At 34.9% G+C, this 26,406-nt stretch overlaps 1 protein-coding gene across 2 annotated transcripts in view; it reads left to right on the top strand.

The window, feature by feature from the left end:
- MYPT-75D (Myosin phosphatase targeting subunit 75D) overlaps nucleotides 1-25,907 on the top strand; it is a 36,929-nt gene extending 11,022 nt beyond the window's left edge. Inside the window, exons 3-12 of one of the 2 annotated variants that reach the window (XM_090158136.1) lie at nucleotides 159-678; nucleotides 19,684-19,900; nucleotides 21,843-21,946; nucleotides 22,020-22,144; nucleotides 22,615-22,740; nucleotides 23,725-23,800; nucleotides 23,860-23,977; nucleotides 24,043-24,157; nucleotides 24,218-24,719; nucleotides 24,789-25,907. In XM_090158136.1, the coding sequence (XP_090014262.1) occupies nucleotides 420-678; nucleotides 19,684-19,900; nucleotides 21,843-21,946; nucleotides 22,020-22,144; nucleotides 22,615-22,740; nucleotides 23,725-23,800; nucleotides 23,860-23,977; nucleotides 24,043-24,157; nucleotides 24,218-24,719; nucleotides 24,789-24,868 (1,722 nt within the window). In that variant the 5' untranslated portion in view covers nucleotides 159-419 and the 3' untranslated portion in view covers nucleotides 24,869-25,907. Of the gene's footprint in view, nucleotides 1-158; nucleotides 679-19,683; nucleotides 19,901-21,842; nucleotides 21,947-22,019; nucleotides 22,145-22,614; nucleotides 22,741-23,724; nucleotides 23,801-23,859; nucleotides 23,978-24,042; nucleotides 24,158-24,217 lie in introns of both variants that reach the window. The other variant, XM_090158135.1, reaches the window with a different exon arrangement.
- Nucleotides 25,908-26,406: the final 499 nt, after the last annotated feature.

Genomic DNA, 26,406 nt, shown 5'->3' with positions numbered 1-26,406 from the left:
TTGTATGGTTAAAGTATTTGAGCGCGCAAAATCGCCACAATCAACTAATATATAAAGAGCGCGCGCCCAATAACTTAACTCTTTTGTACATGTATTTGTTTATTAAGGGCTCAGTTACTTTTCCAGTAAACAAGTGAATTATTATTTATATTCTTCAGTGTTTTTTCAACGACAACGTTTTCTTAAGCCGAACAATTCTAACGAACGAAATCTTCATTGGATCCTAGCGGCCAACTTGTATCTTTCGAGCGTCGAAGAAGGAAGTAGGGAAGCGTCCATCGAAGGAGTGGCTCGTGCATCAGTAAGCGACGGGTCATTTGCTCGGAACCGAGCGTCCCCCCGATTCCTCCTCCTCCTCCCCCGCGTCGCTGGCTGGTCATTTGTACAAACCCTCGAAGCGGAAGGGCGCCGGCGATCAGATGGCTGACCACGCGGAATTAGTGGCCGAACTGGCCGTCATCGATAAGATGAGCACCCAAGAGCGGCTGAAGCAGGCCCGCAAAAGGCGACTGCAACAACTCAAGAAATGGAGCCAACGGGAGAAAGAATACAACAGCAAAAGAAAGAAAACTGAGCAGAATATGAACCGGAAACCCTCCGGGAAGAACGAGTACAAAGTTCACTTTGTCCCCAGCGTCATGCTGTTGGAGGCGGCAGCTAGGAATGACATCGAAGAGGGTGAGTGCTTCTCTCTTTTTTGCCCACTTACGCCCTACTATATTTACCAAATGGGTGTGTTACTATTGATACTGCTATACGGAAATGACCTTCGTACACGGTTGGGTGTTTTTTTTTATAATTGATAACGTCAGAAGTATACGAGGGGCAGATCACTTTAGCCTTTAAACACGCTAACGCTGTTTTGCCTACAAATTTCTACGCTGAACCAGGGTTGCCACACGTCAGGGAAATCAGGGAAAAGTCAGGGAATTTAAAAATGGGCCTTAAAAGTCGGGGAATTTTAAGAATTTTTTAAAAATTCAGGAATTTAATTTTATTTGTGCACTTTTTGAAGGTAATTTAACTCTATATGTATGACAAATTCCACGATTATAATTTATTTCCTTGAATGTTTGGCTAATTTTTTCAACATTGCAATAACCTTTTTACTGAAATATAAGTCCATCTAAATTTATTAACTTCTGATAAAAGTAAAGTATAAAAGAAAAATTTTGGCTTTAATAAGTCAGGAAAACGGGGAATAGTCAAGGAATTTGAATCTGAAAATTTTGTGGCAACCCTGTAAACCCATTCCGACGGCAGCAGGTGCTAAAGCGTCAAACCAATGAGAATTGTACGCAAGAAAATGCACGACTTTTGACGGGTTGCGTTCTCCTTGTGTGGGGTGTTGTGTTTGTTGCTCCTAGGTTACAGGGTGTCCTAATAATCATGATTACAAATTTAATCATGATTTAAACATTTTTAAACTTTGTACAGTCAAAGCTACAGATTCAATTTTAATCTAATCTAATCGTGATTTAATCATACGAGGGTGTTCTAATAATCATTGAAATGAGCTGCCCTCGGAAGAATATTGTCGAGTCATCTCCTTATTCGGCGCTTGTAGGCGTACGTCGTAGCTGAGCCCCGCCTTGAAATGCCGCCATGACATTATTTTACGTGACCACCATTGGCGTCCTAAAGTCATGGCCGACCTAATCGCGTTACTATGGCAACGAAAGTAGAGCACACCCACGAGCTAACTTAAGCCACGGTCACACTAGAGCTTTAAACCCAGCTTAGGTCTGTTTGAATGCCAGTTTTGAACGCCGATAGTTCTTGGCTCACACGTGCGAAATCGCTTCACCCCGGTTCGCTTGTAGCCAAGGCTTAACGTAATTTCAAATTATGACCAGAATTTGGGAAATACTAAAATGTATCCCAAAAGAATTAGTTAATCATGTTTACTATACATACAGTAATATTATTTGACATTATTTTCCAATTTTAAGTCTCAAGTCTCAATTATTAAGTTAACAAGCCGATTAACTTTGTAAATTACTAGTAATTAATTATATATATATATATATATATATATATATTAAAGTGATCATTGCACCTTGAAAAAATGCATTTTCGTTAAAATATGAAATTTCAAAGTGGGTTTTTTGGGGTGGGTGGGTCCAAAAAACCCATTGGGTTTTTTGGGTCGGGTTTTTTGTTTTCGAACCCTGAAGTTAACCAACACAAAGCGATTTCTCACGCTAGTTTTGAAAACTAGTTATCTAAAACTAAGCGGTTTTAGGGGTAAGTTTATAATATTTTATAACAGGGCTACCAAATTTCTTTGCAAATTTAACAAAAATGTAGTTCTTTCTCTATCACATTTCAATTATTTCTTTGGTAGTGCAAATAAAATATAAACGCCACGCCGCCGTCGACAAATCCGATCGCGCCGCCGCCGGTCAAAATTTATTCGGGGTATACTGTTTTTCTTTGGGCTTAGAAAACTTTTTTCCAGAATTTAATTCGTACATTCTAAATTGTAATAGTTTTACTTAGATAGGTTTATCGTTTTTCGACTTACTTAATATCAGAAGTATATAATAAATCTTTTAGAGATAAGTGATCATCTTTCCTTTACTACTAACATTATTCGCTTAAAACATATAGGTTCCCAGGTTCCCGCTGATTTTTTAAAATACGTGCTCGGGAAAATCGTTATTTTTGTGCGTTTTTAAAACTATTTCATTTTAGAAATATGATTTCTACATAAATGTCCCTCGCTGCGTAACTTTTGCACACTTTTTTGGTGGTGTAATCTAATCTCAGCTCCAATTGGAAATTGCCTCATGCCATCGTAGATTAAAATTAAATCATAAGTCTATCAAGGCCCCCTAAGTTTGATTTGGGCATAAAGGCACATGTATTCAGCACTAGAAGACAGGCGCGGGAGATAAAGAAATAGAATCTACGCCACCTATACTACCAGTCCTCTTGTAATCCGGTAACATGGAATGGGGGATTTGTCCATAAGTTCGTTTTTCACCACCAGATGGATTCATGTAGCCAGTTTGGCCAGTTATTAGCCTAACGTTAAAATCCCTTTCGTTTCAAACTTAGGGGCCCTTGATAGTCTTATGGTTTAATTTTTAATGGTCTAGATCGATATATTATGTACTTTTGGTAACGTGATTATTTTATTTTTAAATTTTCCTTAAACCCATCAAATCCCCCATTCATAAAAACCGGCCTATTAATTCGGTCTATTAGCAGGGTTCACACAGACCTGGAAATATCAGGGAAATCGATTGTCGACAGAAAAGTTAGGGAAATTCGCATTTTTTAGTAAAAATTATGGAAATGCATGAGAGTTCAGTTTTCTTTAAAAAAAACTTTTTGTTCCAATATTATTAATATTTGATTTAATTACACCTTTTATTTGATAATTTGTAACCAATTTAGGTTAAACGACTGATTTAAATCATGATTAAAATCAAAATATAAATCTTAAAAAATTAAAATAGATAGGAAATCTGAGCAAATTAAAATATTAAATAGTAATTAAATTCAATTAAGATTTCATTTAATTATATCTAACTGATAAAAGTAAAATATCCGTTACTTATACAGGAAAAGAGTCATTAATTGTATAAATATCAATCAATTCAATAAAATTAAAAAAAATCGATTTAAATTAAAAAAAATCGATTGGTTTGATTTTTATCAATAAAATAAAGTGCCAACCCTGAATGAGCTACTCTGTAAATCTTAGTTTTAATTGTGGTTATCTTGCCCCTGGAAAGATCAGGGGAAATATTCGTGGGAAAACCGGGTTGCCATTAGTTGTACGAACTCTAATTACACCAATTTTTTTATCTGAAAACTAAATTTTTAAAAAGAGTTGGCCTAATATTGTTTTTATATCCGTACAAGTCTGCGTTTTACAGGGTTGCAAAAAAGCCGGCTTTTTAAAAAAAAATCCAGACCAGTGGTTTTAATTGGCTATAACCGTTTTTTTTTCGGTTATAACCGGCTAAAATATAAACAGTACCTTTTACTTATGTAAGTAGAAATTGTCTGCAGTTATTTTCGTAAATAAGAAACTAAACAAAGAAAGCCAAATAACTATATAAAATAACTGAATTCTTTTGAGTTCTTCGGGAAATTCCCCCTAGTTTTTGTGTATGACAGAAGCGAGGCAGCGAACTTTCAAACTTTAAACCTACCGAAAAACTGGTAAAAGTAAACCGATTTCTAAATATGAAACAAAAAATAAACTCAATTTCTAAATAAAAACTATTAATTTACTAAAATATTCATATTGTAATTTTTCTTTAAAAAAAGCCACAAAAATCTGGATTTTTTCAAGTGGCTATAACCGGATTTAAAAAGGTGGTTATATCCGGTATGGCTGGTTCTATGCCAACCCTGCCGTTTTTTGTTTTTTAATATTGCGAGTCAATATTGGATTCTGGTCTTATTTCTGGAACACTTAACTTGAAAAGGTTCGTTTTGAAAGGAGGCGCGTGTGAGTGCCGGGGAATTTTAATTGATGGCCTTGAAACTCAACAAATTAGAAAAAGTCCCTCGGTTATTCGACCAGTTGCAAACTATTTGAAAATACCAAATACTTTTTCCCTCCCTTTTCGAATATTCGACTATTTGATCAGAAAAAAACGAATATTCGCGAACTTTTCCAAGCGCCATTCGATTAGACGAATTGAATATTCGATTTGGTATTCGATCGAATTATTTGGTCTTATCAAATACTTTACACACCCCTACCGAAAACTAAATTTTTAAAAAGAGTTGGCCAACTTGGCCCAATATTGTTTTTATATTCGTACAAGTCTGCGTTTTATTTTTTTTTAATATTGCGAGTCAATATTGGATTCTGGTCTTATTTCTGGAACACTTAACTTGAAAAGGGTCGTTTTGAAAGGAGGCGTGTGTGTGTCGGGAAACGGCGGAATCTTTCGAAATTGAAAACCTCGTCTAGAAGCGGCCGTGCATTCTCGAGTATAGATCACGGCTTAATACGTAAGTCCCCACTGAGTAAATAAAGCGTCGTTTTCTTCCGTGGTGAGATAGAGATGAAACCCCCCGAATGCTCGTATTTTATCCGAGATAGGCTCTTCGTAACGAGGTATCCAATCCTTTGTCAATTTTTTCGCCTACTTTTGAAAACCGAAAGGAAAATATTAAGGATAGAAAAATACTTCTCTATTCGTTATTTAGGCGAATGAAATAACGTTTATTTTCGTAAAGAAGATAAATAAACACGGTTTGTACTTTGGTTTACTTTAAGTTAGCGAGATGATGTTTAAACAGTGTTTGTACACGACCTGGAAAAATCAGGGAATTTTAAAATGATTCTTAAAGGTCAGGGAATTTTAAAATGATTCTTAAAGGTCAGGGAATTTTAAAATTATTCTTAAAGGTCAGGGAATTTTAAAATTATTCTTAAAGGTCAGGGAATTTTAAAATTATTCTTAAAGGTCAGGGAATTTTAAAATTATTCTTAAAGGTCAGGGAATTTTAAAATGATTCTTAAAGGTCAGGGAATTTTAAAATGATTCTTAAAGGTCAGGGAATTTTAAAATGATTCTTAAAGGTCAGGGAATTTTAAAATGATTCTTAAAGGTCAGGGAATTTTAAAATGATTCTTAAAGGTCAGGGAATTTTAAAATGATTCTTAAAGGTCAGGGAATTTTAAAATGATTCTTAAAGGTCAGGGAATTTTAAAATGATTCTTAAAGGTCAGGGAATTTTAAAATGATTCTTAAAGGTCAGGGAATTTTAAAATGATTCTTAAAGGTCAGGGAATTTTAAAATGATTCTTAAAGGTCAGGGAATTTTAAAATGATTCTTAAAGGTCAGGGAATTTTAAAATGATTCTTAAAGGTCAGGGAATTTTAAAATGATTCTTAAAGGTCAGGGAATTTTAAAATGATTCTTAAAGGTCAGGGAATTTTAAAATGATTCTTAAAGGTCAGGGAATTTTAAAATGATTCTTAAAGGTCAGGGAATTTTAAAATGATTCTTAAAGGTCAGGGAATTTTAAAATGATTCTTAAAGGTCAGGGAATTTTAAAATGATTCTTAAAGGTCAGGGAATTTTAAAATGATTCTTAAAGGTCAGGGAATTTTAAAATGATTCTTAAAGGTCAGGGAATTTTAAAATGATTCTTAAAGGTCAGGGAATTTTAAAATGATTCTTAAAGGTCAGGGAATTTTAAAATGATTCTTAAAGGTCAGGGAATTTTAAAATGATTCTTAAAGGTCAGGGAATTTTAAAATGATTCTTAAAGGTCGGGGAATTTTAAAATGATTCTTAAAGGTCAGGGAATTTTAAAATGATTCTTAAAGGTCAGGGAATTTTAAAATGATTCTTAAAGGTCAGGGAATTTCAAAATGATTCTTAAAGGTCAGGGAATTTCAAAATTATTCTTAAAGGTCGGGGAATTTCAAAATGATTCTTAAAGGTCGGGGAATTTCAAAATGATTCTTAAAGGTCGGGGAATTTCAAAATGATTCTTAAAGGTCGGGGAATTTCAAAATGATTCTTAAAGGTCGGGGAATTTCAAAATGATTCTTAAAGGTCAGGGAATTTTAAAATTATTCTTAAAGGTCAGGGAATTTTAAAATGATTCTTAAAGGTCAGGGAATTTTAAAATGATTCTTAAAGGTCAGGGAATTTTAAAATGATTCTTAAAGGTCAGGGAATTTTAAAATGATTCTTAAAGGTCAGGGAATTTTAAAATGATTCTTAAAGGTCAGGGAATTTTAAAATTATTCTTAAAGGTCAGGGAATTTTAAAATGATTCTTAAAGGTCAGGGAATTTTAAAATTATTCTTAAAGGTCAGGGAATTTTAAAATGATTCTTAAAGGTCAGGGAATTTTAAAATGATTCTTAAAGGTCAGGGAATTTTAAAATGATTCTTAAAGGTCAGGGAATTTTAAAATGATTCTTAAAGGTCAGGGAATTTTAAAATGATTCTTAAAGGTCAGGGAATTTTAAAATGATTCTTAAAGGTCAGGGAATTTTAAAATGATTCTTAAAGGTCAGGGAATTTTAAAATGATTCTTAAAGGTCAGGGAATTTTAAAATGATTCTTAAAGGTCAGGGAATTTTAAAATGATTCTTAAAGGTCAGGGAATTTTAAAATGATTCTTAAAGGTCAGGGAATTTTAAAATGATTCTTAAAGGTCAGGGAATTTTAAAATGATTCTTAAAGGTCAGGGAATTTTAAAATGATTCTTAAAGGTCAGGGAATTTTAAAATGATTCTTAAAGGTCAGGGAATTTTAAAATGATTCTTAAAGGTCAGGGAATTTCAAAATGATTCTTAAAGGTCAGGGAATTTCAAAATTATTCTTAAAGGTCGGGGAATTTCAAAATGATTCTTAAAGGTCGGGGAATTTCAAAATGATTCTTAAAGGTCGGGGAATTTCAAAATGATTCTTAAAGGTCGGGGAATTTCAAAATGATTCTTAAAGGTCAGGGAATTTTAAAATTATTCTTAAAGGTCAGGGAATTTTAAAATGATTCTTAAAGGTCAGGGAATTTTAAAATGATTCTTAAAGGTCAGGGAATTTTAAAATGATTCTTAAAGGTCAGGGAATTTTAAAATTATTCTTAAAGGTCAGGGAATTTTAAAATGATTCTTAAAGGTCAGGGAATTTTAAAATGATTCTTAAAGGTCAGGGAATTTTAAAATGATTCTTAAAGGTCAGGGAATTTTAAAATGATTCTTAAAGGTCAGGGAATTTTAAAATGATTCTTAAAGGTCAGGGAATTTTAAAATGATTCTTAAAGGTCAGGGAATTTTAAAATGATTCTTAAAGGTCAGGGAATTTTAAAATGATTCTTAAAGGTCAGGGAATTTTAAAATGATTCTTAAAGGTCAGGGAATTTTAAAATGATTCTTAAAGGTCAGGGAATTTTAAAATGATTCTTAAAGGTCAGGGAATTTTAAAATGATTCTTAAAGGTCAGGGAATTTTAAAATGATTCTTAAAGGTCAGGGAATTTTAAAATGATTCTTAAAGGTCAGGGAATTTTAAAATGATTCTTAAAGGTCAGGGAATTTTAAAATGATTCTTAAAGGTCAGGGAATTTTAAAATGATTCTTAAAGGTCAGGGAATTTTAAAATGATTCTTAAAGGTCAGGGAATTTTAAAATGATTCTTAAAGGTCAGGGAATTTTAAAATGATTCTTAAAGGTCAGGGAATTTTAAAATGATTCTTAAAGGTCAGGGAATTTCAAAATGATTCTTAAAGGTCAGGGAATTTCAAAATGATTCTTAAAGGTCAGGGAATTTCAAAATGATTCTTAAAGGTCGGGGAATTTCAAAATTATTCTTAAAGGTCGGGGAATTTCAAAATGATTCTTAAAGGTCGGGGAATTTCAAAATGATTCTTAAAGGTCGGGGAATTTCAAAATGATTCTTAAAGGTCGGGGAATTTCAAAATGATTCTTAAAGGTCGGGGAATTTCAAAATGATTCTTAAAGGTCGGGGAATTTTAAAATGATTCTTAAAGGTCGGGGAATTTCAAAATGATTCTTAAAGGTCGGGGAATTTCAAAATGATTCTTAAAGGTCGGGGAATTTCAAAATGATTCTTAAAGGTCGGGGAATTTTAAAATTATTCTTAAAGGTCGGGGAATTTTAAAAGGATTCCAAAAGGTCGGGGAATTTTAAAATGGTCCAAAAAAGTAAGAAAATTTTTAAATGACCCCAAAATGTAAGGAAATTTTTAAATGAGCCCAAAAAAGTAAGGGAATTTTAAAATGACTCCAAAAAGGTTAGAGAATTTTTAAATGACCCCAAAAAAGTAAGGGAATTTTAAAATGACCCCAAAAAAATAAGTCAAATAAATTTTTGAAAGATGTATTAAAAATACATAATAAAATATTTTTCAAGATTGTACCTTAAACCATTCAATAGGTGTTTCTATAAAATAAAACATAAAAATTATGAGTATAAAATGTTTTTATCTGCGTCACGAGCGCCAGTTATTTAGACCTTTACTTGCACGCGAGTTTTGCTGCTTTTGCACCCGGGTAGAGGCCTGCGCCGATCTGATATTGGTCGGCGGCGGCGTTTGACCCAAAATATACCGGCGGCGGCGGCTTACGCCGGCGTTTAGGCCTACGGGGCGGCGGCGTCTTCGGCGTGGCCAAAATGACCGGCGGCGGCGGCGTACGCCGGCGTTTGTATAAATTTTAGAGCTATTTCTTGTAACGACAGTTTAAAAAACACGCGACCAGAAGGGCAAAGGCAAATACCAACTCGTACTAGTCCTTCCATGGACTAATTAATGTATACTTCGCACAGGGACGCCCCGTTCCCGAATATTTGTTTCGGGCGATTGTTAAATGTGCGCTCTGGCGGCGGAGTTAGGAACTAACTAACTAATGATAACAGGGGAAGAAGGAAAAGGGGTAAGGGGAGGGAAAATACAAATGTAGCTCAGCAGCTGGAAAACACGTGGGGCTGGCTCAATTTGTAAAACTTTTTGTTTTAATGTTTTAATGTGCGAAGTACATTAATTAGTCCATGGTCCTTCCAAGGTAGGCCACTGGCCTGACGTCAAACGACATCCAAAAAATATTAGACCCAGTCCGCCACTGATTATTATAATGCAATTTTAGAAAACATATCGATAAACCAAGCAACATTTAAATTTAAAAAGATAGCAATGCTGGAATCTATTGACGCTAAGTGAAAATGCTATTAATCTGCGTCGACCGAAATCCGAAAACCAAAATTTGACGTTCGACGTCGTGTTCAAATGTAGTTATTTTCGCGTAAATGTAAACCAAGCTTAATATACCAAAAAAAGTGTATAAAGAAAAAAAGAAACAGCGGCGCGCCGTTCTTTGTATCGGCGGCGTTTAGCGGCGGCGCAAGCCTCTACACCCGGGTTTCAGATTCAGAAGGGTCTCGCGACTGCAGCGCGTGCTCTCTACCTTCAAGAGCCAGGGTTGGCAAGAGGCAGCCAGACTGGATTAACCACCCTGGTTTAAGCCGGATTTAACCACCAAATAAAATCCATGGTTAAAACCACTTTTTTTTATAAAAAAAATTGAGAAATTAATTAGAAACATTGACAAAACTTAACCTTCACTTTTTGTCGCGAGTAATGAGAGCTAACATATAAGCAATTAGGGGATCTTAAAATTAATTTTGCCAGTGAAAATACGCTGCCATGTTAGGGTATAAAAGCGGGTAAATAAGTCTGCTATACCTCACAATGTAAAGGTACTGTCACGCGCAAAAACGTAATTTTTAAATCGGGAAATTTGAGCAATGAGGGCTTGATATAAGGAATTTGATCATTTTTTATTAATGGCTTTAACCGGTTTAAACCACCGGTTACCGCTGGTTTTAACCATACTGGATTTTTCAATTTTAAAAAAGCCGGTTTTTTGCCAACCCTGTCAAGAGCTACACCTAAGCGACGTAGACAAAACATTGTCACATGACCTCCCGTATTTTATAGAAGCACCTATTATTCTACAAAAATGGTCCGGGAAAATATGTCAATTTGGCCAGGGAAAATCTGGAAATGACAGAGAATTTAATTCCGGAAATTTTGTACGAACCCTGTTAAAGAGAAGTAATTCATTAGGCTTTAGCTAGGAATTTCCATTAATTTGACTGGACATGGTTAGGGTAAATACGGTTGATGAGTTAAGGTGATAACACACTAGACGGCAAATAGGACAAATTTAACTGTTATGTCTAGACCAAAATTTGCCATATGCCGGTTTAAATTATCGGGGTATTTGCAGTTAAGGGCCAAGATTACGACAAACGAGGTACCCCTTCTCCCCTAAATAGTCTAGTTATCTCTAGTAATAATGCCTTACGTGTGTTCTTTCTTACGCTTGGCCCGGGCCCGTTGTCGGTGGCCCAAATAACTAATAAAACGATATAGGTTCTTGTTCCGCTGATCCGAATACAATATACAGGGTGTTTTTCAAAAGGTGATGCAAAAATCTTAAGGAATTGTAGGGGTTGAGTTGAGAAGTATGCCTGTTTTTATCCCATTTCCCTACGACGAGTTAAAATAGCGCCAGAGAGCTTAAAAGTGCGGCCTACTAGCCCCTGGAAGTAGGCTGCAACAAGTGCATAACCAAGCAGCGGGGACTTTAAATACCGTTTAAGTTTACTTTTTACGCTGGTTACCTCGACTGGTTTACAAAGTCCTTTTTTAACTATCTGACTAACCCAAACCTTAATGTTAGCGTTTCCCCGCAGCTTAGTTTTGCGCTTGTTGCGGCCTACCTGAAGGGGCTAGTAGGCCACACCTTTGAGTTGGGAATAAATAGAGGTACAACTAAATCTGGCTGGCGCGGGACCAATTTCGTTCCATAAGGAGACTATATCAACTTTATCGTTCTACCGTGGCGGCATCTGTCTCTAGTGGTGGCAACTATATTGCAATTGATTTTTTTCGCGAATCTGATGCGAAATTGAAATGTATGATTTCTCGTAACAAACAAACCTTTGAAGTTGTTTAAAAATAGTTTTATTCTGTCAACACGATCCTTTTTAACTCAAGTTACAGTGAGTTAGCTAATAATTATTTATTTTTAGCCATATAACTTTACAAAATATAGATGGCGCTACCGCCTAACTATAAAGATGAATTTCGTACAGTCTTATCAGAACAGGTCCCGCGTAACCATGGCAACCGAAATCGTAATTGTAATTCTAGCAGTATTATTCCCAATTCAATGGGCCACACTTTGAAGCTCTTTGGCGCTCATTTTAACTCATTGTAAGAAAATGGGGGAAAACAGGCATACTTCTCAACTCACCCCCTATAACTCCTTCAAATTTTTGCATAACCTTTTGAAACACCCTGTATAGAATAAGAATAACGGTGTGTAAACGTGAAGGTCTCGCCATCCTGAGATGATGAACGAGTTGGCTTAGGAAATCTTTCAAGCTCCGATGTCTGGCCTACGATCAACAGACAGTTTTTGCGAAAGCAAAAATACTTCTCTCGGCCTCTGTACTGTCGAAAAACGAAAGATGGTGGTCGACGAGAAATGACAGTTGGACGAATAGCCCCGAGATACGATTTCGATTTATTGGCATTTGGGACAAAGGGTATTTTATTAATGGCAAACTTGATACGCTTAGGACTTGGGATTTACGCTCTATACATTTCTCATTTTAGATCCTGATAAAATTATTTTAAAATTTAATCTTTCGTATTTTGGAAATATTGAAACTTTGTTGGCGAATGATAATTTTGCAGTGTTGGAAAAAAGCCCGTTTTTTTAATAAAAACCCAGAAAAACTTTTTTTTGGTTTAAATCAGGTTTTTTTATTTTACTTTTAATCTATTTTTCGCTTTTGTTTAACCGTGCATACATATTACAAATCAACTAAAAATTAATGTAATAAAAAATATGCCTAGATTAAACCATGCACAATCTCTTGGAAAATCTTATAGCAAAAAAAAGGAAATTTTCAAGCGAATTAAAGGAAAATGTAGGAAAAATCATAAGCAAAAATAAGGATTCTTATCGAAAAATAGTAGATAAAATAAAGTGAAATATAGGATGAAGAAGGGTGCACGACGACGGAATGTTTTCGGGTTAGATAATACCTGAGAAAACCTAAGGACTTCATAGAAGGGTTTTGAAAATATAGGAAATGTGGTCACCTCGAAAATGTTTTAAGATTGTAATCAATTCAGTAGTGTTTTAAGTCGGAATATTTTCCGGAAAATGACAGAGGTTTTTTTCCGGAACATTTTTCGTATTTTTCCGAAAAAAAATAAAAAAGTATTCATTCCATGATTAGTCTATATATTGTTTGCAAATTTAAATAAAGCGGCACTTTCGCCTAATTTTTTCGAACCTAAAAGTAAAACTAAACCTCTAGACTAGTTTAAACTGATTAACAATGTAACACTATTAATGTTTTGTAGTATGTTTACTGATATTAGACATTTTATATCGATAAGAAGTTAAAAACATTAAAAACCCTTAAAAAGTAATTTGTTCCAATTTTTTTATTTTTCCGATTTGCGGGAAATTTTTCAGCATTTTATTTTTCCGTAAAATTAACAACACTACATTTCAGTGAGAAAATGTACAAACATTTTGGAATAATGTTTAGTTAAAAAAACCATTGGTTGATTTAAACCAGCCAACCCTGTAATTTTGAGGGCAAACTTGGGGAGTGGGTTGTGAAAGTAGCTGTGGAAGTCCTTAATAAAAGAGGTTTCTTCTTTCTCTAGATATACGAGTATATATATTACTCTGACTAATAGAATCAATAAATCGATTGGCGTCTCGAAAGATGGCCTACATTTCTTTCTTTGATGATACTGTAACATCCCCGCCGCCTCTCTGGCCGCCGTTCTAGTACCTTTTAGACGGGCGCTTCGTCTACTTGTTGGCGAAAGATTGGAGGTACTAAATAAATCGCGCGCGAGGTTGGACAGGTCGAGCCATGGTCCGCCAAAAACGACCGCAAAAGTGTTATGTAGTCTTATCAAAGATTTTACCTTTTGCTTATTAAAAGCACTTTTTATTAGGTGTATTTTCTTACGATTATAAAGCTACGTTCACACTTACCCCTAAATTCGCTTCGTTTAGATAACTGGTTTTTAAAACCAACCTGAGAAATCGCTTCGTGTTGGTTCGGGAAGCAACTCGTCCGAGTCAGTTCGCTTAGAATCGCTTTCAAAACGACAAGGCGGGGAAGTAAAATTGCTCTTATTTTCAAAAAAATTGGGGATAAAATTCTAAATAATGTCAATTAATATCACTATATGTATAGTAAACATGATTAACTAATTGTTTTGGGATACATTTTAGTATTTTCAAAATTCTAGTCATAATTTGAAATGACGTTAAGCCTTTGCTATAAGCGAACCGGGGTGAAGCGTGTGAACCAAGAATTATCGTAGGCAGTCAAAAATTCAAAACTGGCATGCAAACCGACCTAAACTTGGTTTTAGGCTCTAGTGTGAACGTGGCTTAAATAGCTTATTTCTAGAGGTTGGCATTACTGCAGGGCTCGCTCCTCTCATTTTGAGCGAAATTGACAGATTCCAAAATAACGTTTTTGCGCGTGACAGTACCTTTACAATGTGAGGTATAGCAGGCTTATTTACCCGCTTTTATACCCTAATATGGCGGCGTATTTTCACGTGCCAAATGAATTTTAAGATCCCCCAATTGAGCGGTAAAATATCTTTTAAAAAAAGCTCGGAACGGAAATGAGAGTAGCGAAATTAAAATATATAACATGATTACTCATAAGTGTCAGGGTTGGAAAAAACCCGGCAAAATTGAATTTTTTTCCGGGACACGTGGCAAAAAATGGAAAAAACCGGAAAAAATGGAAAAAATATTTTAAAGGGAAATTAATAATTGATATATGACTTAAAATTACTAAATTGTTACTGAAGTATTTACGTTTAAGTATAGGCTTAGGTATCTATTTAAAGTTTTAAACAACTATAATATTCCATATACTTAAATTCTTATCTATAGAAATAAGGTCCCCGTTTTTTTTAATTTTGCCATTGAAAGTGGAAAAAACCGCGGAAAAATTTAGATTTTGCCACCCACTTTTTATCGGCAATACTAAGTGGAAAAAACCACGGCAAAAATTATTTTTGCCACCCGGTTTTTTCCAGGCAAAAACCGCGGTTTTTTCCACCCCTGGAAAAAATGTGCCAACGTTAAGTGTACCTCTCTATAACATTTCTATTAGGAAAATTTTCAATGAGACCTGGGGCGTGATTCTACTCTTATCGTTAGCTACTCAACGAAATAATTTTTCGTTAGCTAATATAAGTTCAATGGAGCCAACGAAAATTTTCTTTCGTTATCTCCTAACGATAAGAGTAGAATCACGCCCCTGGCTTTCATACTGAACATACATTAAATGGAGCCAAAAACGGAAAATTCTTAATCCTTGCGCTATTGGAAAGGTTACCATGGAAACTAAAATTGTTGATCGTGAGGCGCGAGCTAAACTATTGCTATATATCAAATATCATAGATACCTTGCGCTGGGCATGGGCCCGTGGGAAGAACACTGAAGAGACAGCTAGCAGAAGACCCATATTGGAAAATATTTTCTGGATTCGCTACGTAATAGCGCCATGTATCGGTGACCAAAATTAGTATTTGGAAAATATTTTCTGGATTCGCTACGTAATAGCTCCATTTATCGGTGACGAAAATTAGTATTTGGAAAAAAGAACGCGGTAGATTAGGCCTAATAATGTTGATAGCCCCAGCGTAACGTGGAGTTGAAGCTACGTGTTATTTTTTCTTTTGGTGGAAAGATGGCGCTATAACGTAGCGCATCCATAAAATACGCGTTGTCTGCTAGCTGTCACGACCGTATCAATCCCTCGTAGAATTTTGGATCTATAATATTTCGTATATCTATGGTCAAAGCCAGGAATGCCGCTATAGTTCGGTCCGAAATACATCAAATACTGACTGTCTATACCTATTACACCGGGAACATTTTGCTTCATAAATCAGTAAAGATCTCTACGGAGTGGCAGTTTTAACGTTTTTCATGGCTCATTAATTCCCACTGGAAGTGTTCAACCGTGATGCATTTTACACATCCGCGGTTTGGCCAAAAATCCCCGCCAATAGGAAATTGCGAAGGTTTTATTTTTATATGGCATATTAGAATAAGATATATAGTTGGTACTTGTGATTGAACTAAAATTTCAATACTTTTGCTTAATTTCAAATTTACAAATTTTATATGCAGGGTGACCACACTTACTATATTTTATATTTTTTTTCGATATTTCGATTGTCTTCCTATAATTGAAAATTTTTCTATAGTTTCCAATTTTTCGATATATTTTTTCGTACTTCGCGCTTTGCTTTCATTATAGTTTTAAAGTTCGATAGAAGGCGCTCAAAAACAGCCAGCCTTTTACTAAAACACTAATACGTCTGGCTGGTGTTTTTAAATGAAAATGCAATATCACTTCAATACACGTATCTAGGCACGAGGTCTGTGATGTTTTCATATTAAATGTAATATTTCTATTCAACCAAAGTTGCTTTAAAAGTATTTGTTTTATCTTTATTGAAATTATTCGTTTAATTTCCTATAAATTCACTTGAACGTGAAATATAATTACATAAAAATTACTCCTATAGTTTCCTGTTTTTACATAAAAATTACTCCTATAATTTTCTGTAATTACATAAAAATTACTCCTATAATTTCCTGTAATTACATAAAAATTACTCATATAATTTCCTGTAATTACATAAAAATTACTCATATAATTTCCTGTAATTACATAAAAATTACTCATATAATTTCCTGTAATTACATAAAAATTACTCATATAATTTCCTGTAATTACATAAAAATTACTCATATAATTTCCTGTAATTACATAAAAATTACTCATATAATTTCCTGTAATTACATAAAAATTAGTCATATAATTTCCTGTAATTACATAAAAATTACTCATATAATTTCCTGTAATTACATAAAAATTACTCATATAATTTCCTGTAATTACATAAAAATTACTCATATAATTTCCTGTAATTACATAAACATTTCTCCTATAATTTCCTGTAATTACATAAAAATTACTCATATAATTTCCTGTAATTACATAAAAATTACTCATATAATTTCCTGTAATTACATAAAAATTAATCATATAATTTCCTGTAATTACATAAAAATTACTCATATAATTTCCTGTAATTACATAAAAATTAATCATATAATTTCCTGTAATTACATAAAAATTAATCATATAATTTCCTGTAATTACATAAAAATTACTCATATAATTTCCTGTAATTACATAAAAATTACTCATATAATTTCCTGTAATTACATAAAAATTACTCATATAATTTCCTGTAATTACATAAAAATTACTCATATAATTTCCTGTAATTACATAAAAATTACTCATATAATTTCCTGTAATTACATAAAAATTACTCATATAATTTCCTGTAATTACATAAAAATTACTCATATAATTTCCTGTAATTACATAAAAATTACTCATATAATTTCCTGTAATTACATAAAAATTACTCATATAATTTCCTGTAATTACATAAAAATTACTCATATAATTTCCTGTAATTACATAAAAATTACTCATATAATTTCCTGTAATTACATAAACATTACTCCTATAATTTCCTGTAATTACATAAACATTTCTCCTATAATTTCCTGTAATTACATAAACATTACTCCTATAATTTCCTGTTATTACATAAACATTACTCCTATAATTTCCTGTTATTACATAAACATTACTCCTATAATTTCCTGTTATTACATAAACATTACTCCTATAATTTCCTATAAAATAACTAAATATTTCTTATAATTTCCTATAAAATAACTAAATATTTCCTATTTTTACTATAAAAAATTGGGGGTTTTGCTGTGTACTTCATGTTTTATCCTGTAAACTGTACAATTGTTTGATAATTGGTTTCGTTTTCGCATTCGTAGCTATTACGTATGACCAATTGTCGTTGCCATGCCAAAGTTTGTCAGTCATGGTATTAAGACACCCATGGTGCTAAACATAATCGCTCGGTCATCTGTGACGTAGCATAAGACGTGGCAGCTTAGCTACGACGTACGCCTGTAACGCTACGAACAAGCACCAAATTTCAGATAGTTTAAACCAGTGATTTTCAAATGGTGCTCCGAGTCCATGGAACCCCAGGGCTCCATTTTAAAATTGTATTTTTTAAAAAGAAAAACCTCGCCAATTGCTATAATTTAGGTTTAAATATAAATCTTTCTCGTACTCCCCCCCCCTAATGTTGCATTGGATTCTACCTGTGGGTGGGGTTTCCGCCGAATTTTTTTTGTAAAGTACCAAAATAGGTTTTAAAGAATAAAAACTTCTATATGATTATTAGCTTAATTTTAATTAATTCATTATACATATTAGTCTTTAAAAATTAAAACATACTTGTTTTAGGTAAAATTATGATTCTAAATTATATAAAACTTCGAAATTTTAATTAAAATCAATAAACATCCGATTTAAATAAAAAAATCGATTTATTTTATTTTTTTTATAAAATCAAAAAATTGCCAACCCTGCAGTGTTCCGAAGTGGTAAATGTCAGGTGTCAAATAATGTGGCAAAAAGTGGTAAATACCAACATGGCGAATAATACTTTTACTGGCTAATATGGCAAAAAGTGGGAAATAATAAATTTTAATAAAAATAAAAAACATACGAAAGGAAAAATATATTTGTGCTATTTTAGACAAATATACTGTATTAGTTGTCAGGTTTTGGGCTAGATACTCAATTATAGCCCAATCTAGTAATTTCTTTTGGCTATTTTTCAACGATTTTTCCTGAGTTTGAATTCGTCTGCTATATATCTTTAAGGTGTTTTTAATGGTTCTTTTGTGAAAAACTGAAACATTATCTCTCATGTAAGTGATGCTACATCTCTGAAAGATATTATTTACATCATTTAAATGCATTTATTGATTATTAGTCACTATTTGTCACTTTTTGCCATATTTGCCACTTTTGGCCATATTTGCCACTTTATGCCACTGACATGGACTTTATTCTAAAAATGTGACATTTAGGTAACACTGCAACCCTGCTATAAATTAACGTGGCCTTCTGGTTAACTGTTTTTTCTCACTTCTACAATACTTCCCCAGCTTTCCCACTAAAGAGAGCTAATGAATAAGAGCACAATTACAATGAACAAGCTGGTCAGCCGTAATTGATTTATGGATTGGCCTATTAGTTTCAGCATAAAAAAATTAAATATCGAAATGGGGTTCCACAAGGTGACAAAGGTTGAGAACCACTGGTTTCAACTATGTATCGCTTTTGAGTTGGGGTCATTTCAATAGACGAGTTTGTTTCAAAGCCATCAGGCTGACCTTTTGCACAGTCCGATTTCTCGGACACTTGCGTTACCTAGACACACTTCCATACGTTAGTAAAGGTATTCAGCCACGTTATTTAGCATGTAGTCATTTGTTAAACTGACTAGAAAGTGTCGTACTTGGCCCGACCGACTAGAAAGTGTCGTACTTGGCCCGACCGACTAGAAAGTGTCGTACTTGGCCCGACCGACTAGAAAGTGTCGTACTTGGCCCGACCGACTAGAAAGTGTCGTACTTGGCCCGACCGACTAGAAAGTGTCGTACTTGGCCCGACCGACTAGAAAGTGTCGTACTTGGCCCGACCGACTAGAAAGTGTCGTACTTGGCCCGACCGACTAGAAAGTGTCGTACTTGGCCCGACCGACTAGAAAGTGTCGTACTTGGCCCGACCGACTAGAAAGTGTCGTACTTGGCCCGACCGACTAGAAAGTGTCGTACTTGGCCCGACCGACTAGAAAGTGTCGTACTTGGCCCGACCGACTAGAAAGTGTCGTACTTGGCCCGACCGACTAGAAAGTGTCGTACTTGGCCCGATCGACTAGAAAGTGTCGTACTTGGCTCGATCGACTAGAAAGTGTCGTACTTGGCTCGATCGACTAGAAAGTGTCGTACTTGGCTCGATCGACTAGAAAGTGTCGTACTTGGCTCGATCGACTAGAAAGTGTCGTACTAGGCTCGATCGACTAGAAAGTGTCGTACTAGGCTCGATCGACTAGAAAGTGTCGTACTTGGCTCGATCGACTAGAAAGTGTCGTACTTACTCTTTCTAACTTGACCTTTTATCAGTTCGACGATTGCTAATGTTGGGTGTGAGTCCCGATTCGACGAACGAAGACGGACTGACTGCCCTTCACCAATGTTGCATCGACGACAGCGAAGAAATGATGAAGCTCCTGCTGGAATTCGGTGCCAACGTCAACGCCAAAGACAGCGAACAATGGACTCCCTTGCACGCGGCAGCCACTTGCGGTCTCATTCATCTAGTCGAATACCTCATCAGCAAGTAAGCCTCTCTATACAGTCTTTGGAAAGCGCGATGTAACGTCGTTAAAACTTGCTTTCCAAAGGCGCTTTTCAACTCGAAAAAAGCTCGGCTTGGGCGGCCAATGGGGATTTTCTATAGCGTCACCGACAGAGTTTTGCGTATTTCAATCGGCTTTGTAAACCTAGCTTTAAAGGGAATATAATCTCCAACGCGTTCTTTTTAAGGATTACTTCCGCAACAAACCACTAAGCAGCGCCGTAAATGTCAAAAGCCATAGGAGAGAGTGTCAAATATTGAATTCCCTTAAGGTCGGGTCCAAAGAATAACTAGAGGTTATACTCCCTTTAAAGGGAATATAACCTCAGGGATTTTCTTGTGGAACACCAACGTTTGCAGCTCTTTGGCTTTAGAAATGTTTGGCGCCACTGTACAGGGAAATTTATAACATCAGCAGTGTGACCACACTTCTGTGACTTCCTATATTTTATAGTTTTTCCTATATTTCGATGGTCTTCCTATAATTTGACAATTTTCTTATTGTTCGTACTTCGCAATTTGCTTTCAATATAGTTTTAAAGTTCGATAGAAGGCGCTCAAAAACAGCCAGCCTTTTACTAAAACACTATCATTGGCTTTTACGGTTGGCTACGGTTTTAAAATGAAAATGTATCTAGTCACGAGGTCTGTGATGTTTTGATATTAAATGTAATATTTCTATTCAACCAAAGTTCCTTTAAAAGCATTTGTTTTATCTTTAATAAAATTATTCCTATAATTTCCTATAAAATGACTAAATATTTACTATTTGACCTATAAAAAAATTGGAGGGTTACCCACAGACCCTATCGCCGGAATAACAAACTTGCATTGTTTAATGCTGAATCACGCAGTTAGTACACGACTGACTAGTCACCATGGGTATCGAGGGATTTAAAGGACGCTAGTAGTTGCTAGTTTTGCCAAGGTTATAGTAATAGTTAAGTGTAGGGAGCTGTTGGTATAAAAGGCTTGCCACTACCAGTCTACCATCCTACGCTATTTAACCCAGCCACCTGAATTAATGGCATTAAAAGTCGCTTAATGACTAGGGCCTATGGTGGCTAGGAGCAACAAACACAAGGAGAACGCAGCTAGCCTTTAAACATGCTAACGCAGTGTTGTGTACGAATTTCATTGGACGAGCGTCACGAGCCTTTACGCTGAACGTTTTACGGGCCGGGGGGAAGACTATTTCCTTATTTTCCATTTCCGACGGCAGCAGGCGCTAAAGCTTCTAACCAATGAAAATTGTACACATGAAAATCCACGACTTATGACGGGTTCGTTGCGTTCTCCTTGTGTGGGGTGCTGTGTTTGATGCTCCTAGATGGTGGTGTCTTGGGTATTAGCCTAGCTGTAGGGATGCACCGATATATCGGCCTATTTTTCTAATATCGGTATCGGTCAGATACCGGTATTGGAAACATTTTTTCAGAAAAACATTTAAAAATAAGAAAATTCTCGATTAACTAACTAACGATAATATTTGACTTCAAAAGTTAGATCATTCCTTTTTTAGACAGGGGGTTAGGAGTGTAAACAAATAAAAAACAACGATATTGGATTTGTGATAGAAAATATGTATCACATAAAATTAAAAGCAACATATTCGTATATGCTCTTGCAAACCTTTTTTTCATGAAAAATTAGAATAAAATATTATGACAGTGTACTGAACCATCTTTTATAATGATTTTATCATATACACTACTGTTATGATAGATAACTTTGTTGATATCGGCTGTACCCATTATTAAAAAACCAATCTTAAAAAAATTAATATACAAAATCGTTTAATATTTTTAACTCTTGTTTTCGCCATACAATTAAGTTTCTAATGGTCTATGCTCATGCTACTAGTTAGAAGCCTGTCGTTGCCCCCTTTAATAATGAAATTAATAGTGATCTCCTCCTTCAACAGAGGAGCGGATTTACTCGCCGTTAACGCGGATGGAAACATGCCCTATGACATATGCGAAGATGAGACGACGCTAGATTTTATCGAAATTGAAATGGCCAAAAAAGGTAGGATTCTTTCCGCGCATCACTCGAGAACAATGACCCAATATCGAAGTGTTAAAAGCGACTTTTCACGCAGGAATTACTCAGGAAATGATCGACGATACTAGGGCTTGTACGGAAAAGCAAATGTTGAATGACTTGAAGGATTTATTAGAGAAAGACGGTGATTTGGAATTCAGAGATCATCAAGGCGCCACCCCTGTAAGTTCGCTATCTTTTAGGGCTGTGAGAGTAGTGGTTTTAGGCAATCGAGTCGGGTACCGAGTAACTGAAAACTTGTATTATTAAACATTTAAACTACTAAATTGATACCTAAGCGACATCCAATTTCAAGGAGACGAAAATAAATATAGTTATATCAGAGCGTCGCGTTGAAATTATTGCGGCGGAAACACAAAATTTTGTAAAATACTCGTTGAATAGTCGAGTACCCGAACATGCTGGGGAAAATAATAACCCGACGAATTCAGCAAGGTGGCTTATTCGAGTACCCGAATATGTAAATTTTCGATACTCGATAATCGACGAGTATTGCATTTTTCTTAATAGAGTTACGAGTTCGGGTACCCGACCTAAAAATATAACGGCTACTCGATAATGCTCAAGAACTCGCACAGCCCTACTATCTTTTTTAAAACTGGAATTTTAGTATATGAATATTTTATTTAAAGCTTCATATTGCGGCTGCTAACGGCTACTCCTGCGTTGTTGAATTTTTGCTCGACCAAAATGTCAGCACCGATGTAGCCGATAAAGATTCTTGGCAACCAATTCACGCGGCTGCTTGTTGGGGACACGTACGTAGTGTTACGTCATAGTACATTTTAATAGGGACTTGGCGGCATGACGTAGATAATACGTCACCCGTGTTTTTTCCAATTTCAGGCCTGTTGCTGAAGTCACTTTTCTCACCTAAAATTAAATTATGTCACTAATAAGTGACATATTAGTTATTTTAACTTTTTGGGGATTTTTGCGTTTTTAATATGTCTTAAAAGTTTAGTAATTTTTTCTAAAATTAGTACTTTAAAAAATGCAGATTTCTTATTCTGATCACATTTTGACTAGTTTTATCAAATTAAGTGTCGTTGGGCCTCAATAAAATTAGTCAAAATGTGATAAGAATAAAAATCTGCAGTTTTCTTTTTTTGTCACTTTTCAGTAAGTACTTTTAAAACTTAGTCACTTAATTAACTAAATTTGTTGTGCGACTCAGCAACAGGCCTGCCATTTGTAAAAAAAAAGGATAAAAGCATGACGACCATAGCCAAAGTTACGGCGTTACGTTATGCACCCAAGTCTGCATTTATAACGCAGAGGTCCTATATTTCCTATAAAAATAATCTATAACACCCAATTTTTTTTTGCAAAATCGTATAAAATCCGATATTTTTGATATTTTGCCCATTTAAAATCCTATAAATCCTATAAATTCCAATACAAAGGCATTATAGTCTATACTTTTGTTATTATTATCATGGTTAGCTACTAGTATATTTTTGGGATAAAAAGGTTGAATAATTTCTATTTTTTAAGTGAAAATCAAAGATTTATTTCACTAAATATAGATGGTTTTTAAATGCATAAAGTTAGTAAATTAAATAGCATATATAGTCCTATAAAATCCTATAATTTTGAAAAAATAGTCATATAAAGTAATATATTTTTCAAAATATAATCCTATTTTCCTATAAGAAAATTTTAAGATTTAAGTGGGGGCCCCTTATAACTTAATGTTTCTTATAATGCATTTCTATACCTCAAATTTTCAATCTACGTAGCCTGATGTAATAGAGTTACTAGTTCAAGCCGGAGCGGATTTAAGTGCCAAAACCAAAAATGGTGAAACACCTTATGGTAAGTGTGTTCCCGTTCTTACGTTTTGAGCGCTTTTTAACTTTGTTGTTTTGCAAAAGACATATGCGAAGATCAGGAGCTTAAAGAACGCATAATTCAACTGAAGTGCGAAATGGAGACCAAGAGAGCCAGTCAACCTCATAAGTTAAGAAGGTCGCAAAGTCAGAATACTAGAAGGTAAAAATTTGTAACTGAAAAACGTTACTTCGATTCAAACGACAATTTATCGTTTAAATTCGCAGTCAGTCGGTGAGGAGGACGAGTATTAGAGAGAAAACTCAAATTTCAAGGAGAGAAGCCCTCGAAGAAGCTCGTATGCGACAAGAAAAACAGGAGAACGCCAAGAGTTCCGAAGAGGTAGTACATTTTTCGATTATGTTTTAAAAAGGAAATATTTGTCACTGGTTTTAATTTAAGGATGAGGAGGCGAAACTTCAGAAGGATATCAACGAGAGGGAGAATCCAGCCACGGACAGTGGCGAAGAATATAGTCAGGCTCTGGTTCCGGTGAAAGATACTTTGCAAAAATTTAAAAGTCGGGCTTCCAAAGATTCGATAGAAAGTGTCGATTTGAATGATAAAACGGCGGAAAACGAAATGGTCAAAGGAACGACGCGAAATCCTTCCTTCGATTCTTCTTCCGCGGCTCCCCAACAAACGGTGCCAATTTCGGAGTCTTCCACTAACAGCAATTACGCCGAAACGTCCACCAAGAGCTTATCGTCGGGGGAATCCGTGACGGTGGAAATTTTAGTGACTTTTAACGCCAGCCCGACGTTCACGCCGAATCCTGGGACGTTGGCTGATTTGAAAAAGCAACGCAACGATATGCGCAATAACAGTATTGGTAGCGACTCTAGCGCGAATGGTAACGGTAATGGGCGATTGACGGTGGCTGCGTCGCAACAAGACTTGACTGGTAAAGTATCTAGAAACGGCCATTGCATTACGGCCACTTACACTTACGAACCCCCTCCTTCTCCCACAGTTTCCATTCCAAAATTTAGGAGTGATCCTTCGGAAATAGTGGGAGAGCCGCGGAAAAAAGGCTGCTGTGCTGTTATGTAAATTGCCCTGTGCCGAAATGATGATTGACAAATCTGAAGATTATTTTTCTAAAGAGATTTTAAAACTGGGAAAAACAAATTATTTTTACCATTTACAACTTCACTATTTTTGTTTAACAATCAGAAGTTATTCGACATTTTCGAAGGTTAACTCTAAGCAGTGCGAGCTACGATGTTGATATTTTATAGCGTTGGAAGTAACCGAGATGCGTGCTTTTATAGTTTATTTAAGGTCTTGGGTTAACACAATGTGTAAATATATGTACGAGGGATAACTTTATATTGAATCAAAAATATAGTGTCTGTCCAGTCTGCGTATTATATTTCTTTCAAATATCGAAAAAGATCAGTCAAGATTTTAACTTTCCCATTACCGTTCCGTACCGTTTCGAAGGAAAATTGTAGAAATAGTTTCGATTTATATACATTTTAATCGTTATAAGGCAGCTTTCTCTGAAATATGGTATGTAACTTGTATTAACTTAATTTCTTCGGTACTTACAAAAAACGTTTAAACTTCAGTATTAAAAAAATGAAAGGTTTACATTTTTCGAGATGTTTTTATACATAAATTATACTAGACTTAAAAGAGAGGCTACGGTAAATTATGAAATCTTTACTTTTTTATTTGATAAATATACTACTAGATTAACTATGCAAAATTATATATTTTAGCTACATCTAAATTATATTAAAAATATTAAAAAGACTCGGGGGAATTTTTGGCCACTTTGTTGCAATTTTCGGATTGCTATTTATGTCCGAAACTATGTGCCAAAATTAGACCATTCCGTTAAATTTCGTGTTGCGCTTTTCAAAGCTTACTTTAATTTGAAACACTCGTTAAGTTTAAATTAATAACAGTTAATCATGATAAAATAATTTGTTATACTAATATGTTAATGGTTGGGCTTGTAAGATTTTATGTGAACCTTCCATTCCAGTGTTTTTTAACTCGTAATGATACTGGAAAAAAATGCACTAATTTGAGGTATAAATCTGTTTAAAATCTTTTCTGAATTTAAATGACAATAAAATTTGAATTCGAGACCATGATTTTGTTGCTGACTAAAACCTATTTCTAAGGCTTATAACTGACCAATGAAGGGGTTATACATACCCTACAACTTACTTTAATATCCGCATAAGGATAACTTAACAGGTAATTGGTTGAGGACGGAACAAAATGAGCTGGTTCTTGGCGGCACAAGGCTCTTGGTTTTGAAGGCCAGTGGCCTCCCGAAGACATTCAAGATCGCTTTCCGTACTAAGGACCAAAGACCCCATGGTCCTTTTTCGAAGACACGCAGTGTTGGAAAGTCCTTAGCTCTGTTTCCGAACCAACCGCTATCCCTCTAGATTTTCCAGATGGATGGCGAATTGGTTGAAACCATAAAGGTAGAAGATTTCCGGTGTTGGGTCCCGTGCCTGTTGACAACCACGAGCCTGAAAACTCTGAGCATGTAGGAGGTTGCCTCTCTGTTTGGCGTGTCTTCACATTAAAAGCTTCAGGTTTTCAACCTCTCTGACCTTGAGGAC

Source organism: Leiobunum rupestre, chromosome 9 (assembly GCF_980474605.1).
Source record: "Leiobunum rupestre chromosome 9, qqLeiRupe1.1.hap1, whole genome shotgun sequence".
NCBI lineage: Eukaryota > Metazoa > Arthropoda > Arachnida > Opiliones > Sclerosomatidae > Leiobunum > Leiobunum rupestre.
Note: the sequence above shows the minus strand (reverse complement) of the source record. Positions and strands in the feature narration are given on the sequence as shown.